General features: G+C 43.1%; 1 protein-coding gene across 1 annotated transcript in view; it reads left to right on the forward strand.

Moving 5' to 3' along the window:
• Positions 1-210: 210 nt before the first annotated feature.
• The window catches only part of HPSE (heparanase), a 42,323-nt gene continuing 25,513 nt past the window's right edge, over positions 211-17,020 (forward strand). The window contains exons 1-3 of the mRNA XM_080677538.1: positions 211-544; positions 11,788-11,933; positions 14,667-14,792. Coding sequence (XP_080533664.1) covers positions 324-544; positions 11,788-11,933; positions 14,667-14,792 — 493 coding nt within the window. The 5' untranslated portion in view covers positions 211-323. The remainder of the gene's footprint in view (positions 545-11,787; positions 11,934-14,666; positions 14,793-17,020) is intronic.

Genomic DNA, 17,020 nt, shown 5'->3' on the forward strand with positions numbered 1-17,020 from the left:
CCCTCCCCGGGCTTCCTGGGCGTTTGGATCGTGGCCTGGCCCGCACCCTTCAAATGGGTGTGGGTGGTTTCGTAAGTGGACGTGACCACCACCGAGGGGAAGCGTGCGAGGCAGTGGGAGTGAGCTGGGGAGGCGGGGCAGGGAGAAGCGAAGCCGCGGGAGGGGTGCGGAGGCAGGAGGGGGAGGGATGCAGGGCGCAGTGGGAGGGGTGGGGCGGGGTGAGCCGGAGTAAAGTAGAAAAAGGCGCTGTGGCGAGGCGGGAGGAAGTGCGCCGGGTCTCCACTCTCGCTGCGCCGCCGCTGGGACAGCCAGGTGAGCCCGCGATGTTGCCGCCCCCGCCGCCGCTGCTGCTGCTGCTGCTGCTGCTGCTGGGGCCGCTCGGCGCCTTCACCCCCGGCGCCCTGGCGGGACCCGCGCACACCGAGGACGCCGTTGAGCTGGACTTTTCCACGGAGCAGCCGGTGCACCAGGTGAGCCCCGCGTTCCTGTCCTTCACCATCGACGCCAACCTGGCCACGGACCCGCGGTTCCTCTCCTTCCTCGGGTAAGCCGGTCCCTCTGCCCCAGGGCCCTCTCCCTCTCCTGGCTCCTGACATCCACGCCCGCCCTGCCAGCCACTCTCCTCCCCTCCCCTCTTTTGTCTCTTCTGACACGGAAATTCTCTCTCTCTCTCTCTCTCTCTCTCTCTCTCTCTCTCTCTCTCTCTCTCTCATCTCACCTCATCTCTATCTCTCTCTCTCTAATCTCTCACCCCCTCCAAACCACTCATTCCTCCCTACTTTATTCATTCAGCAGATGTTGACTGAGCGCCAACTTAGGGCCAGGTATTAAGAGGAAACTTAGGCATGCGACAGGGGGTAGGGGAGGCGGGGGGAAGGTCAATGGGGGGAGGGAGGAGATATATGTACTACTATATGTAATACTTTAAACAATAAAAAAAGAGAAAGAAAGAAAGAAAGAAAGAAAGAAAGAAAGAAAGAAAGAAAGAAAGAAAGAAAGAAAGAAAGAAAGAAAGAAAGAAAGGGAATTTAGGAAAGAAACTTCCCAACTGCGCAGCAATGCGCTGGGAAGAGGGAAGGGGCAAGTGCAGCTGGAGCTGTGAGCCTGGATTTGCTGCGCAGCTAGGACACCTGCCACTGGGGGCCAGGCGCTCTTCAGGCTCCCTGAGGGGTTAAAAAAAAAGTCAGATGGAAAATATCTCAAAGCTTACTTACTCCATATGTATACTTTAAACTTATATCTCTGAAACATGTATATTGTAAATACACGTTTAAAGAGCAGTTTTAGGTCCACAGCTAAATTAAGCACAAGGTACAGAGATTTCCCATGTTACACTTTTAAAAGTCTAAATATTAAATAAACGAGACCAGGGAGACGATGGCAGTGCCTTACAGAGCCTTAATAAAAAGACATCTCTCCAAGTTGAGGCTCAAAATGTGGCACTGCTTCATCAGCTGTAATTTTTTTCTCATGGGAGAAAGACCCAACCTGATGCAGGTTCCCTGGCCGCTGCCCCACGAGTGCAGGCTGATCCCATGATGGAGAGCTGCAGGGACAGTCACAGGTCTTCTGGGCCAGGTCATCTAGGCCACTCATCTAGGTCATGAGAGCCTCCAGAGGCAGCCACACCTCAACCAACCCAGAATCTGGGCATCTTTGGCTGTTGCCAAACACCTACACACTGAACTTCCTGTGCTCACACTGTCAGCTGCCATTACTAAGTTCAGTCATTTATTCTGTAATTAAAGGCAGGTAGCCTACTGGTTTAGAGATTGGCCGTCAGACCCGCCCTGGCTTGATTCCCAGCTCTGCCGAAGCAGGATGGCTTAGTTAATGGGTTGCTTGGCAGCTCTGAGCCTCAGTTTCTTCACCTGTAGAATGGAACGTCTACACAACTTTCTTGCAGGACTGTAATGAGGGTTTGATGAGATGACAAATAAGTGCTTAGCGCAGTGTTTGACACAGAGTGTTCACAATGTAAGCTAACTGCTTCTTCCTGGAAAATGGCAAGTATTGGATAGCCATTCACCAGTTCTCATTGTATCTTTTGATCATACTTAACCTCCATCTCTCCCCGTGTGGCAGGAGAGCAAGAATTTCCTGGTGGGCGGAGTCCCCACTTTTCCCCTCCCCCTTAGGGATAGGAAGATGATACAGGTAGCAGCTGGTTGGGAGACAGAAAGATCACTCTGGAGAAACTCTAAAGTATATCTGAGGACCCCAGGCCTAGCTTGGTGGGGTGGTGGGGGATGATAGGAGAAGAGATGTTCTTGACTGAAAGCAGAGGGATTAAGTAAATGACAACTTACTGAAATGTGAGAACTCAGGTTCTGTTCTGCTGTTGCAGCCAGGATCTGCGCCCCCCCTCCCCAAGGAAGAGCATTTGGGGATATCTTCCTGGAAAACAGGTCCAAAAGAAAAAACCTATAGTATGACTTTTGGAATCTAGGCCTGATCACCCTGCAGTTAAGCTAACGAATTGGCTGGGACCCTCAGCCCCCTATACACACAGAACTTCTAGTCTGCAATTTAATGAAGGTGATACCTTTAACTCTTCTTAAAGCTATTCTTTCTATCCCCTAGCACTCTTTCTTCCTCCCTGACCCCCACCTTTTTGTTAAAGGCGGGAGGATAATGAAAACCAAAAAAGCCTAACATGCAATAGATAAAACTGATTTTGGCTTACAAAACACAGTGTATTCCTGTTCACATGGGCTTCTCTCCAGGGCTGGCTCCTGGCCACTCCAGATTCCTTCCTTAGCAGAGGCTGTCTTCGATGCCCACTCCCCAGAGGCATCTGCAATCACATCCACACTATTCCAAGCTGAGATCTAAAAGACTGCAGCTCCAAGTGGCAGGAGCTCCCTCTCCTTCTCCTCTAAGACCTACCTTCTGAAATAGGGTCTGAGGGTCCAGCTCCCAGGATGGTTAGCCCAGTGCCCGGAGTAGCCTGGCCGTCTCAGAAAACAAAACATTTAGCTTCCTTTTCAGAAGACAACACTGAGCTTAATATCTGTCCACAGGAACGGAGGGTGAGAGGGGCATTGTTTTATTACAGTTCCTCAAAAGTGAGGATGTTTGGGTGAAGATAGCAAGTGCGCAGCAGATGAAAGCTGCAGTAATGAGGAGAAGATCATAAACTTAGCTGATGCTAATTAAGCCCTTGTCATTTGCCAGGCCCTGTCCTAAGCACCTCCTAGATATTAACTCATTTAGTTTTTGCTACAAAACTCTGAGGTCAGTACTAGTATTATCCCCATTGTAAAAAGGAAGAGATTGAGGCTTAGGGAGATTCAGTAACTTGCCCATGGTCCGCCAGCTGTTACTGGAAGGAGCAGAATTTGAACCCAAATGCTAACTGCAGAGACAAGAGTACACAAAAAGAAAGTAAAGCAGTTTATACTTTGTAAGGCAACAGGATAGGATATACTTAAAAAAAAAAAAGGTTGTCAAGAAACAAATTGAGAAGATTGATACAGCGAAAGAAGCACTGACCTGAGAGTAGGCGGAGCAGCGTCTAAACCTCCGAAGAGGCCTATGCAAATGTAATCAGATGGCATGGTTCTGCTTCCCATGATGGCAAACAGAGGGGGTTTTTGGGGTTGTTGTTCACATTTGCAATTAGAGAACACGGAGTACACAGAATGTAAATGCCAGTGATAGAGCAATCTGGAATTAGAAACAACCATCTTTTCAATTTGCCCTTTTCCCAGAAGTATCTAATCAACAGCCCAATCAAAAACTTCCTAAGCCTGCCCTGGCTGGTTTTTCTCAGTGGTTAGAGGGTCAACCCGAGGACCAAAGGGTCACAGGTTCAATTCCGGTCAAGGACACGTACCTGGGTCAGCCAGGGTGTGGGGTGCAAGTGGGAGGCAACCAAACTATGTGTCTCTCTCACATTGATGTTCCTCCCCCCGCCTCCCCTGTCCTCTTTCCCCTTCACTCTAAAAAAAAATCAGTGGAAAAAATACCCTCACCCTTAAAGATGGGTGGACTGAGACCAGCACTGCTTAGTAGAAATAGAATGTGAGCCTCATATACAAGCTACATATGTAATTTTAAATTTTCTAGCAGCCATGCTAAAAAAAAAAGGTAAAAACAAGCAGGGAAAATTAATTTTAATGATGTATTTTATGTAACAAAATATTATTTCAACATGTAATCAATATAAAAATATTAATGAGATATTTTACATTCTTTTTTTAACCAAGTCCTCAAAATCTGGTGTATATTTTATTTTCATACCACATCTCAAATTCAGACTAGCTACATTTCAAATGCTCACGACCACATATGACTAGTGGTTACCGTGTCAGACAATGCAGTCCCCATGTCAATCAAGCAAGGTTCACTACACAGTGAAAGAAGTAGAGCGCTGAGTCAGGGATAGAGCTCCTAGTACCACAGTGTAGTGTCCTGGTGCTAAACAGCCACAGCAGCAATAATGCCATTGTGCTTGCTTTTCATAGGATTTGCTAATTTTTCTTCAGCAAAGTTCATCCCAATTTAATAATTTTTGATAATCATATTACTGTATCGCCACAAAGTTGCTTTTCATATCTGGAAAAATAGTTACTTTCAATGTCAAGTGCAAGGCTTGATAACTGATGTTGGAAAGAGCCATAGGCCCCTTATGTGCCTTTGCTGACAGAAGAAACCAAAGAGAAACAGAGAACTGAGAACAATCAAAGCCACGCATAGACTCACATTTTCTAACCTCTGAGAAGTGCTCCCCCTAATTGAGTGCTCGTTCTTCTCTTCCTTCCCAAACCTTCTATTGTGGTCCCTGGAGCCCTTGGCATGGCAGCCCTGTTCTATGCTCCTCACAGAATAATCCTGCCACCTCCTGGCCCTAGCAGAACTCTGAGGTAGAGACATAGATGTGATGCCTCCTCTGGAGTAGAAGCTGGGCAGTCTCCATACTGCACTCTTCTCCCATCCCTCAGTGCAGCTTCCAGACAACTACCCACCAGTCTGAACTCCAGACTGCTGTGGTTCAAGTCCTAATGGCTTGGTACCTTTGCCAGGTTCCCTATCTGTAAAATATGGATAATAATGACACCACCTCATTGGGTTGTTTGAGGATTAAGTGAGATAATCTATGCCAAATGCCCCAAGCACTCAGTTTAGATTAACGTGATGCATGCTAGAGATAGATGACTGTTATGACTCCGGGTGAGGCTCACTGTCTCCATGTCTGGGTCTCATCCTCTGCTCCTTGTCACCACGAGCTGCTCCCCTCTCAATGCACATTTTATCGATTGAAGACCGACACTGGTCTCATACTTTCCTCTCCTTTCCCATGCCCCACCGTCATCCTAGACGACTTCAATTCCACGTAAATAAACTACCTATTTCTTCACACCCACATTTTAAAATAATCTTCGTTCAGTGTTGTACTGCAATTGGCTGGCAGCAGCTTATAAAATGCGTGCATCTCTTTCCACCTCCACCAGTGACACCAACGCTGATAGCCTGAAATCAACCGTGGTGGGAATATTTACATCATGGAGATTGGCAAATGCTAAACAATAGGGCACTTTTGCCCTAAATGGGTAGCTCTTTTTGTTGGAGTATTGTCCCCTGAACCAAAAGGTTGTGGGTTCGATTCCCGGTCAGGGCACATATCCACGTTGCAGGTTCTATCCCCAGTCTGGGCATGTGCAGGAGACAACAGATTGATGTTTCTCTCTCACATCACTTTCTCTTTCTCTCTTTCTCTCTCTCTCTTTCTCTCTCTCTCACACATCAATAAAAAACATATATTTGGGTGAGAATTTTTTTTTTAAAAAAGAGCACTTTTTTCCCTAGGGAGTCAACTTACTAGCACACATTGCTTCTCTCCGCTTCAGCCACCTAATGCCATGGCCATGCCTTGACTCTTCATCTGAAATCTTAAAACCTCCCATTCTTGGACTAAACTCCTACTCTCTTAACTCCTTCACTCTGTGGATCCCACCACAACTATGTTTTTTAAGTACCTCCACTGAACAGCCTCCTCCTCGCTCTGATTTTGACTTCTTGATTTACCACGTAAACCGCTCGTGTGATAATATCCACAAATCCCGGCCCCACTGTTCTGCTAAAACCCCAACCTAGCTTAGTCTAATTGTATTTTCCTTCTTTGGAATCTATAGGATGGCTATGAAATCCTGAAATGGAAGATATTATCTAGTTTTGAATTATAATTCATATTAGTAATCCACCTTTATGTATTTACCTCTGCTTCCAGTCTCTGTGGCCACCCTGTATGGCTGAGTTATGGAGCTCTTGGGGGTGGAAGGGACTCTCCTAGCCACATGGATTGATGTTGCACTATAAATTCTTGGCTTTTGGACTTATCCCTTAGTGCTGCTCTTAATTCTTCATTTCCCTGATTCTTTCATTCTCCACTTCCTTCAAAACTCTGAGCCCGTCTTCATCTCATCACTCTTAGCCTATGACCACATTTTTGTTTCCCAAAGAAAATGAAGTCTTAGCCTATGACCACATTTTTGTTTCCCAAAGAAAATGAAGTCACTAGACAGGAACTTCCTTTTCTTCCTGCCATCAAACCCACAGACATACCATGGCTATTTCCTTTCTCTCTTCTTTGGCCTTTTTTTTTCTTTTTCTTTCTTTCTTTTTTTTTTTTTATAAGTGAGAGAGAAACATTGATCAGCTGCCTCCTGCATGCCCCCTGCTGGTGATCGAGCCAAAACCCTGGCATGTGCCCTGACCAGGAATCGAACTGGTGACCTTTTGGTGCATGGGATGGTGCCCAACCAACTGAACCAATTCAGTTGGTTGGGCAAGGCCAATTCTAGCTCTGTTCTGGATCCTGTCCCCTCTTGCCTCCCCAAGGACTTTGCTCTGTCAGTCATCTCTTCTCTTCCCTGGATCTTAAACATCTCTGTTTGGATTGAATCCTCCCTCCCAGCCTAGGAACATCCTCAAGTCTTTCCCATCTCAAACTCCTCCCTGCACGCTTGCCTCTGCAGTAACTGTCCTCCTTCTCCCTTTGCAGCCTTCCTTCCTGCCCATTCCTTCCTGTTCCACCTTCATAATGTCCCCATCACTGTGTCATGAAGTAAATCTCTCCAACATCATCAATCACCTTCTTTTATTGCAAAATCCAGTGAACAACTTTCAAGTTGGTCTCTGCCATGGATTGAACTTTTGGGTGTTTCCCTGCAAATTTATATGTTGAAGTCCTAACCCTTAGTGCCTCAGTATGTGACCTTATTTGGAAATAGTGCCATTGCAGAAATAAAATCAGTTAAGAACTGGGCATACTAGAATAGAGCAGGCTGTAATGCAGTATGAGGGATGTCCTTATAAAAAGGGGAAATTTGGAGACAGACATGCATACAGAAAGAACACTATGTGAAGATTAGAGTTATGTTGCTATGAGGAACTATCAGAAGCTAGGAGAGGGCTGAAATAGATCCTTCCCCAGTTCCTTCAGAGGGATGGTGGCCTTGCCAACACCTTGATTTCAGATGTCTAACCTCTAGAACAGGGGTGGGCAAACTTTTTGACTCAAGGGCCACAATGGGTTCTTAAACTGGACCGGAGGGCCGGAACAAAAGCATGGATGGAGTGTTTGTGTGAACTAATATAAATTCAAAGTAAAGGAGCGGAGGGGAGAGCAAGAGAACCGGATAGAACAGCCGGATCCGGCCCGCGGGCCGTAGTTTGCCCACGGCTGCTCTAGAACTATAAGACAATAAATGTCCCTTGTTCAACCCACCCAGTGTGTGGAACTTTGTTACTGCAGCCCTAGCTAATTAATATAGTCTTTTGAAACAAGGTTGACAATTAAAACACTATCTCATCCCTTTGTGTCACTTCCATTTCTGGGGATTTCCCCACCTATCTAACAGTTCTCCATGTCTTTCTCTAGCGTGTCTTAAATGTTGATGTTCTTCAGACTTCTGGCCTAGGTGTTTTTTCACTTCACGTCCTCTCCTGAGTGGTCTTAAACCCACTTCCTTGGGTTGAATTACTGTTTATGCAGTGGTGTGCTAGGAAATGTTTAACAATGGGCCTTGTGGGAGGAGGGGAGACTAATGTAAGTTTTCTTCCAATTTCTGTTATAAGTAGTCCCACCATGGCTAATCTCAAACTGCCAACAGTTTAACAACTGGTTCTCAAAACTTAACTATTGGCTCTCACCAGCTGGTCCGAGCCAACACAAGCCGGCTCCAGCACACCTTTGCTTTTGTGTCAGACATAAGCAGCTTATTTTCAGACATAAGGTAATATAAAAATACCTGCAGACTTTCTTTCCCCTAGCAACTGCGCCGGAAATGAATATCTGCAGCTGCTTTATGTGTCCTTTTGTTATTTCCATGTCACTGTGGCTGTGGCAGATTTTCCCCCCTTTTCTTTTTCCTATATATGATGGAAATACCTTTTTATGACATGTTTAGCATCTGTTTTCAATTTTTTTTTTTTGTTAGAGGGCATCAATATTGTATTCTCAAAACAAGAAAATGTTCCATTGCAAAGGAGACAAACAAAAAGGTCCTGAATACTGATACTTTGAAACATCTGACTTCCTTTACTTGGCAGGAGCCAGAGCATTGGGTTTTTATTTTGTCCAGAAAACAGTCTTTGTCTGGCCCCACTTGCCCTTTCAGCAGGCTGGACTCAATAGTTCATTCACTTAACCAGTACTTACTAAACACCAGCTGTGTGCCAGGCACTTATCTAGATGCTTCTCTGGGCACAGTGAAGATTCCAAGGAGCCACACAGGTCCGGTCCGGGCTTTCACAGGGCTCACGTCAGGGTGGGGACTGGGACAGATAGGAAACCAAGGAAGCAACTAAGGATGAAGGTAGTAAAGGCCGGGTAATGTGACTGAGAGCGACCCAAGATGGTAGAGTTACTACCACTGGGAACTAGGCTCTGGTACTCATACATCTGACCCCAGCCATACACAGATGCACATCTAGCGATGCCACAGCACCCTCTATCTGTTGCTAGTCTCCCTCCCCTCCTCCCACTTCCCAGAAAGCCCCAGTCTCTCCCAGCTTACAAATACCAGCTACACAGATTTAAATGAGCTTCTTCTATCATCAAACACAATCAAAATGTCAAGGGCTAGAATCAGTGCCTGGCCAAAGGCAGTGGAGTGACTTTGAGGAAGGTCCTGTATCAGTTTTAGGGCCATGTCTCCACACCTATGAGCTGGGGTTACTAGTCACTGACTCTTAGACTGAGTACTCTGCACCCTATACCTCACCTATGTGTCTTCTGAACTCCAGGCACACATGGCCGAGAGCCTGATGGAAATACGTTTTAGCCTGCTGAAAGGGTAAGCGTTCTGTTGGCACCTCAGATTCTACAAAATTAAGTCCCCCCCCTTCTCCCCCAACTCCAATCTATCACCTATTCTTCTTCTCAGCAAATATTACCTTCTTTCAAGTTGCTTCCAGGGGTAATTCTTGATTCTTCTCCAACATTCAAATAACACCAAATCTGGTATTTCTACCTTCATATGAATCTTGAATTTATCCATTTCTCTCCATCCCCACTGCGTTACCTTACCCCAGCCTATTACTTTCTGTTTACATTAATATGACTACAGTCTTGGTCCTTCTATTCAGTTATTTATACTATAGTCTGAGATTCTTTTCTAAAATGGAAGTCTGGTGAGGTCACTTCGTGGCTTTAATTCCTTCTGTGACTCCCCATTGCTCCCACATAAAGCTGGAACTTTTAGACATGGTGGCCTACAGGCCTTGCCTCGCCCGTTATCCTCTCTCAGCAACTCCTTGCCCCAATTCTAGGCTCTGGCCACACCTGTCAGCTCTTCAGTGGTGCCTTATGTTCTTCTGCCTCTGGTTTTTTCACAGACTTCCCCCTACACCTGAAACACTTCCTTCAATCCTACTTCGCTACCTTTGATCTGGATAAGATTTATTATTTCTGAATGTCTAGCAATGAAGTCATTTCCCCTGGAAAACCTCTAACCACTCTTTACCCCCCAGCCCAAAGTCTGGGTTAGGATCCCTTTGTATATTCTCATAGCACTGCTTTGGAATTGCTTGTTGACTTGTTCATCTATATCACTAGACTATACATCACATGAGAACAGCAGCTATTTCTGTCTTGTTTGCCATTGTGCCCCCAATAACTAGCATGATGCTTGGCATTGAGTGGGCCTGCAATGAGTATTTATTGAATAAACCTTTAAGTAAATCTTGGTTTCTTTATCTATTCTTAATAAAACATTAACATGCACAAACACAAAAATCCCATATAAATTAAACTATCATGTGCTTATTATGGAAAACTGGTAAAATACAGAAAAGCAATAGAAAAGAGTCTATCATCCATCTTATCATATAATAATAATAATCACTCTTATCTCCTTCTATATCTATTATTTTCATTGTTGAAATCACACGATGTCTACAGTTGGTTTGTTTTAATGTGGTAAAATATACCAAACATAAAATTTACCATTTTAAAGTGTCCACTTACAGTACTTTCACATTGTTGTGCAATCATCACCACCACCCATCTTAGAACTTTCATCTACCCAAACTGAAATTCTGTGCCCATTACACAATAATGCTCTGGTCCTCCTCCCTATAGTAAGTGGAACTGGCTGTCTTCTGAATCCTTACCTAGTCCAAGTGAGCATTTCTGCGTATTTTCTAGTGGTTTTGAGGATCCTGTGGCCGATGCCGTCCTTCCCAGAGTTCTGGCGTTGTCGGGTGTTTGTCAGAGTGAATCCAGTGTAGTGACATTTCTGAAGCTTCACTTTGGACTGCATTTTCTCGTGCTGGGACCCATGAAAATACTTTAAGTTCTATTAAGATGCAGAGAAATGAACTTTTAGGTCAAAGAAAATGTTTTACTCTATAATATTAGCATATTTGTCTTTAAGTAAATAAATAGCATCATGAAAGTGTTTTTTATGGAGGAAGAGGCTCAGACAGGAAAAAGTGCCTATATAGTACAGTAAAAAGTTCTCAAGTTGCAAACAAAAAAATGGTGAGGAGGAATCGCTGAAGTTCTTTAATGCAGGAGACTTATCCTTTGGTCAATTTCCACCTCTTAATTTCGCTTCCCTGAGCATAAGTAAATAAATCTTTCAAAAATTTTATATAACATTATGTATAATTAAGCAGGTGCACATCTTAAAATTTAAATTTTAGGTTAGGTTTTAATTCCTAGGATGTTAGAAATATTGACAATTAGATGGTTTTCCTGGGATGATTTTTCAATTTGAAATAAATCCAGATGTAAATTAAAATCAGGCCAATCCAAGAATGACACAACATTTATTTTACGTGTTTGAAGAGCATTCCAGAAAGCAGTGTGGCCAGGAACAGTTAGTTGACTTAAATTTAAAAGGATGGTTTTCTTAGGGAAGGGGTGGTTAGGGAGAGGAGGAGGAATCCTATGTCATTTATGAACTTCTGTGGGAACATAAATTTCTGAAGACAATCTATTTTTTAAACACAAAGTCATCTTTCCTGTACTTTCCAGCCACTTACCTATTTCCTCCAACAATCATAACAGGTTATGAGTTTTTTTAACGGATTTAACACTATCCTGCTTTGCCAGAGTTAGAGCTCCACACTGCCTCCAGGTGCCTAGAAGAGCAACCTTGCCATTAGAAAGATTCAGAATGAGATGACTCCCCCGTATAGCAACATGACTGCTCCCTCCACAGCCTGTCCAGCTAGACATGAAGAAATAGGTCCATCAAGACAGAGGGAGTAAACATGTTTGATCAGATTATTCTGGGGGGAGAAAAATTAATTTCTTGCTTGTCTTCCTAACAGTTCTCCAAAGCTTCGTACTTTGGCCAGAGGTTTGTCTCCTGCATACCTGAGATTTGGTGGCACCAAGACAGACTTTCTCGTTTTTGATCCCAAGAAGGAGCCAAGCTTTGAAGAGAGAAGTTACTGGCAATCCCAATTCAACCACGGTGAAACTTTTTAAAGATTAACCGTATATTTTCATTAAGTTGCTAGTCAGGGGCATTCAATCCGATTAAGGGCTCCCAGCTGACCTGCGGAGGCACCTACACAAAAGAAGGAAGCAGTGGGCAGGTTTCCTCTTCCTGATGTTTTCATGAATGTGAGACCTCGCCAAACAAAGGTGTGCTGGGCATAACTGAGAGTTCATTGTGTGGAAATAGAACAGTGACAGGACAGAGCTGCTTTGAGGGAGCGGGTAGGTAGAAATGCCTCAAACTGACGGGAGTATTTCCAGCTGAAGATACAGCAATGGGTTGAAATCATTTTATTCTGGGAATATAGGGTGTCCAAAAAAGTGTACACTCACTTTGAATGATTATAAAGTCAGTGTCTATTAACATGTTTATGAACATATAGTACATTTTCAAAATTTAAAAGAATCTATAGAAATGAATAATTTTTCTGTCAATGCCTGCTTTCAAACTGGTGGCCATTCTAGTCCAGGTGCTGCTGATAATGTGAAGCAATGGAATCGCAAACATAAAGAATCATTTTGTTCGGCCATGGCTGATGTTCTCAGTGGTTAGAGCATTGGCCTGAGCACCAAAGGGTAGTGGGTTTGATTCCCGATCAAGGGTACATGCCTGGGTTGGGGTGTCGCTCCCTGTTCCCTGCCTGGGGCATGTGCAGGAGGCAACCAGTTGATGTCTCTCTCACATTGATTTTTTTTTTCTCTCTCTCTCTGTCCCTCCTTCCCTTCCACTCTCTCTGAAAAACAATGGAAAAAATATTCTCTGGTGAGGATTAACCAAAAAAATTAATAAATAAAAATCATCATTTTGTTCAATATTTGTGTGCCCTCAATTCATTGACTGTTGCCGGTTTTGTACTGTAAACTTTATCTTTTATGTGTCCCCATAAAAAAAAGTCTAGTGGCACTTTAGGATAAATTTTCTTTGTTAAAAGCATAGTCTGGCTTCTCCCATTATTTCAAGTCAGTTAAACCTGAAAAGGAGTGAAAATAGAGTTATCAGCTGTTAAAGTGTGTATACTTTTTTGGGGGATACCCTATAGAATGTGGATGAAAGATATAGGAAGAGGATGTGAGATATACTCTGCTTCTAAGAATAGATTTGAAGACTTAGTGGGCAGTGGTTCTCCAACTCTGTTGACTATACACCTGGAGTGAGTTTTAATACCTGGAAATCTGGGCTCCTACCTTAGTTCCAAGTTTAGCAAGCTCCTCTGGTAGTTCTGGGAAGTGTGTGGGCTTCACCTGAGAAACCTGCCCTAGGAAGCCACGAGGATTTGCCTCGTGTCTTTCATCAGTGCTATAAAGACATCAAATGGATCATTACTTTAACAATTATTTTAAAAATATACATTATTGAATGATAATGTATGTATAGTATATATATATTAATGAATAATATTTCACTTTTTACATATTACATATTTTCCTTTTGTTTATCTTCTTCAGTGAGGAAGTATTTAGAACAGTTAACCATGTTGGGTCAAAATTGATAGAATAAGGGGCTAGAGGAGGGGAGGGAAGGGGGGAAAATGGGAAATATCTGTAATACTATCAACAATAAAAATATATTTAAAAAAATTGATAGAATAGTAATTAGAAAAAATGAAAAAAGCAGGAGGTTTTGTTTTGTTTTGTTTTTAAATATATTTTATTGATATTTTACAGAGGGGAAGGGAGAAGGATAGAGAGCCAGAAACATCGATGAGAGAGAAACATTGATCAGCTGCCTCCTGCACACCTCCCACTGGGGATGTGCCCGCAACCAAGGTACATGCCCCCGACAGGAATCGAACCCGGGACCCTTCAGTCCACAGGCCGACGCTCTATCCACTGAGCCAAACCGGTTTCGGCAGGAGGTTTTTTTTGAATAACACATTGGAATAGTTTACATTTAGACTTGGCCCTTCCCCAGCAGTCGTATGCATTCAGAAGGTCTCATAAGTTCAGACCAGAAACTGCCCTTTGCTGATCAATTTTCTTCTTCCTGTTTAGAGTAGGGGTCAATGGAATTATCCAAGTGCTACTGAAACATCCTTTGTGAGCACAGGGATGGATAAGGCCTTGGCTGCCAGAAAGCCAGAATGTGTGACTTCCCAGAAAGGAAGTTGTCCGTGGGCCAGCCAGGCCTGGCAGTGAGTGCCTGGCAGGCCTGCTGTCTTGTGATAAAGAAGCACAGTCTGCCTGACAGGGTGGTGGGGGATTTTCCAAGTGCACATGTTATGGCCTCAGAAGCTTTGATGATACCAAATTTGAAGGAAAAACATCAACATTTCCTGTCCTGCCATTATGGCAAGTGGAAATTACCATTAATCAGATATAGTAAAACATATTTCTCTGTATTTTGAAGGTGAACCTTAAGAAAACTGAACTATGTTTTCTTCAGAGTGGTTCTCTGGTAATTTCACATTTCTGAGGAGCTTTCTGAGTTGTAAATTAAAGTTAAGTCCAGTGTTCCTGTGTCCAGTGTATGGCCAATGTTTCTTAAGAAACCTGCCCTTTGTGTGTGTGTGTGTGTGTGTGTGTGTGTGTGTGGTGACTGGTTAGCCAGCAAATTTGACTTGTTGTAACAGAATATGTTTTCTCTGATCGCATACCTAATAGCCAGAAACGTAGCCTACTTTAGCCTCCTAAGTACCTAACTAAATAAATGTATGGGATTTCAACCTTATCATGAAAATAGATTCTCTAAATTACCTCCCATCTGCAGATATTTGCAAGTCTGGATTCATCCCTTCTGACGTGGAAAAGAGGTTACAGCTGGAATGGCCATCCCAGGAGCAGTTGCTACTCAGAGAACAGTATTTCAAAAGGTTCAAGAACAGCACCTACTCAAGTAAGAAATGAATGGCACCCTGCAGGTGTCGCAGCCCTTAAATATTTGGATAGCTTGAACTTGGCCTTCAATCTAATAAGCCCTATAGCAGTTGTGTAAAGCTGCATAATACTCAGATGTTATCAAGAGTTAATGGGATGTTCGGCTGGTGTGGCTCAGTGGTTGAGCGTCAATCTATGCACCAGGAGGTTATGGTTTGATTCCTGATCAGGGCACGTGCCCGGGTTGGGGGCTCAATCCCCAGGGCCAGTGGGGATGTGCAGGAGGCAGCTGATCAATGATTCTCTCACATCATTGATGTTTCTATCTTTCTCTCCCTCTCCCTTCCTCTCTGAAATAAATTTAGAAAGCATTTTAAAAAATTAAGTCTATATAAAAAAAAGAGTTAATGGAAATCTTGAACCCAAAACTTACGGTGTTTGTTTCTTATCTTCACCTGACTTTGCCTACTAGCCACAGAGTAAAATGTAGAAACTATTAATTCATAAGCTAATAATAACCTTAACTTCTCTGAAGAACTAGGAAATCAAGGAAGACATGGATGCATTTGTCATGTAAAAGTAAAATAGAAAAGTATAAAGAGTGGAATGCGAAAACCTTGTTGCCCATTCTCTGTCCCCTCCCAGAAGCAACCCCTATTGTGAGTTGGTGAATTAGGGAGGGGAACCCTGAGTCATACCAGACAGCCTTGGCCTTGAAGCAGCATTCTCTTTTTCTTTCCTCTGTGGTTTGCAAACACATGAGTAGCTTAACTAATCAGGAATTTATTTCCATTCACTGAAACCATTTTTCAATCTTCAAAATGGGAGGATGTTGTCACGCAGGGCTTTGAAGCAACTTAGCAAGCAAGCCTTATCTAACTGTGATATATATTTTTATCTGAAAGGTGATGTTTTCATACCCTCCTAAGGGATGATGTTGCCCCAGATCTCAGTTGAGGAAATAGTTGCTCAGAGAGTCCACAACTGTCTTCTTTGGACTTTTGAAAAATAAATTATCTTGATGTTAATTTGGGTTAGTCAGCATTTCTAAAAGTACATTATTGAAAGTAAATTATCTTCATAGGATTTATATTGTGCACTCTCTGGATTTCAGTGTATCCCATGGGTTTTTTAATTTTTAAATTTATAAGATACAGAAAAACACACAACACATAAGAAATCAGAAAATATGTTATATGCTAATAGATAGTGTAGTTCTCTAAAATACTTTTTGCATTTTAAAATGGGGCAGGACTACTCTGATGTTGGTTGCACGGGATTTGGCATAAGACAGGGCCAACTCAGATCCCATTAAAGGAATGACAGAAGTACAGAGAGACCTACAGCAGCAATAAATCTTTATGATAAAGGCCTGCTCAGAGAAGACACCACAGCATTCAGTAATCTACAGATTCCCACTTTTTTTTTTAATCCTGTTAAACAGTATACCAGTTTATCTTAAATTTTCCTTAAAAAAAAAAGGTTTGCTCTCACATGATCTTTCTGGAACCAAAATGGTGGTTTTCAACATCTTTTCCTGCCTGTGGGACTGGGACCTTCATAGTTCCTATACCAGGAGAAAGTTCCTTTGCTAACTACATAGTAACTGGGTCAGTAAACCTCCAGCCACCCTCTTGGCAATGCAAAAATCTGTGACAAATACCGATTGTTTATTTGTATTTGGAAATATTTGACTTCTGGTTTGAAATTCTCTATTTTAATCTGTATGTCTTACAAACATGTAAATAGGAATCTCTGTGTTTATTCTGGGCACCAACTCATTACAGTGATAAGTATTTCAGAAGCCAATGGGAGTTTCCACACATTGTTCTGCATCGATGGCTGAGGTTGGTAATGCTTGAGTAACTTGGGGTGGCATCGCACGATGGAAGAGAGAGCAAGAATCTGTTGTGGCAAGGACACCTTGCTTTGCCAGTGGCCTGAACCCTTAAAACAGGTGTCCTAGAAGATATAGGTACGTTTTCTCATTCCAGAGCCCATTGGATGGTGTGTTTCACTTAAGTAGAAGATGGACAAAAACATTTGTCATGAGAGTATAAACTCACACTGGAAACCTGCTAGGACAGGAAAGGAAGCAATGTGTTACAGGTATAATTCTGGGTGTGACTGCAGAAAGGAAGACTCTCTTATTAAAATAATCACATTCAATAAGCTAATTCTTAGCTCTTCTTCTCCACCTGTTTCCTCATTATTACACTCCTCCACCCTCAACACCCACCCCACACT

This window comes from Plecotus auritus (genome assembly GCF_963455305.1).
Source record: "Plecotus auritus genome assembly, chromosome: 1".
Classification (NCBI taxonomy): domain Eukaryota; kingdom Metazoa; phylum Chordata; class Mammalia; order Chiroptera; family Vespertilionidae; genus Plecotus; species Plecotus auritus.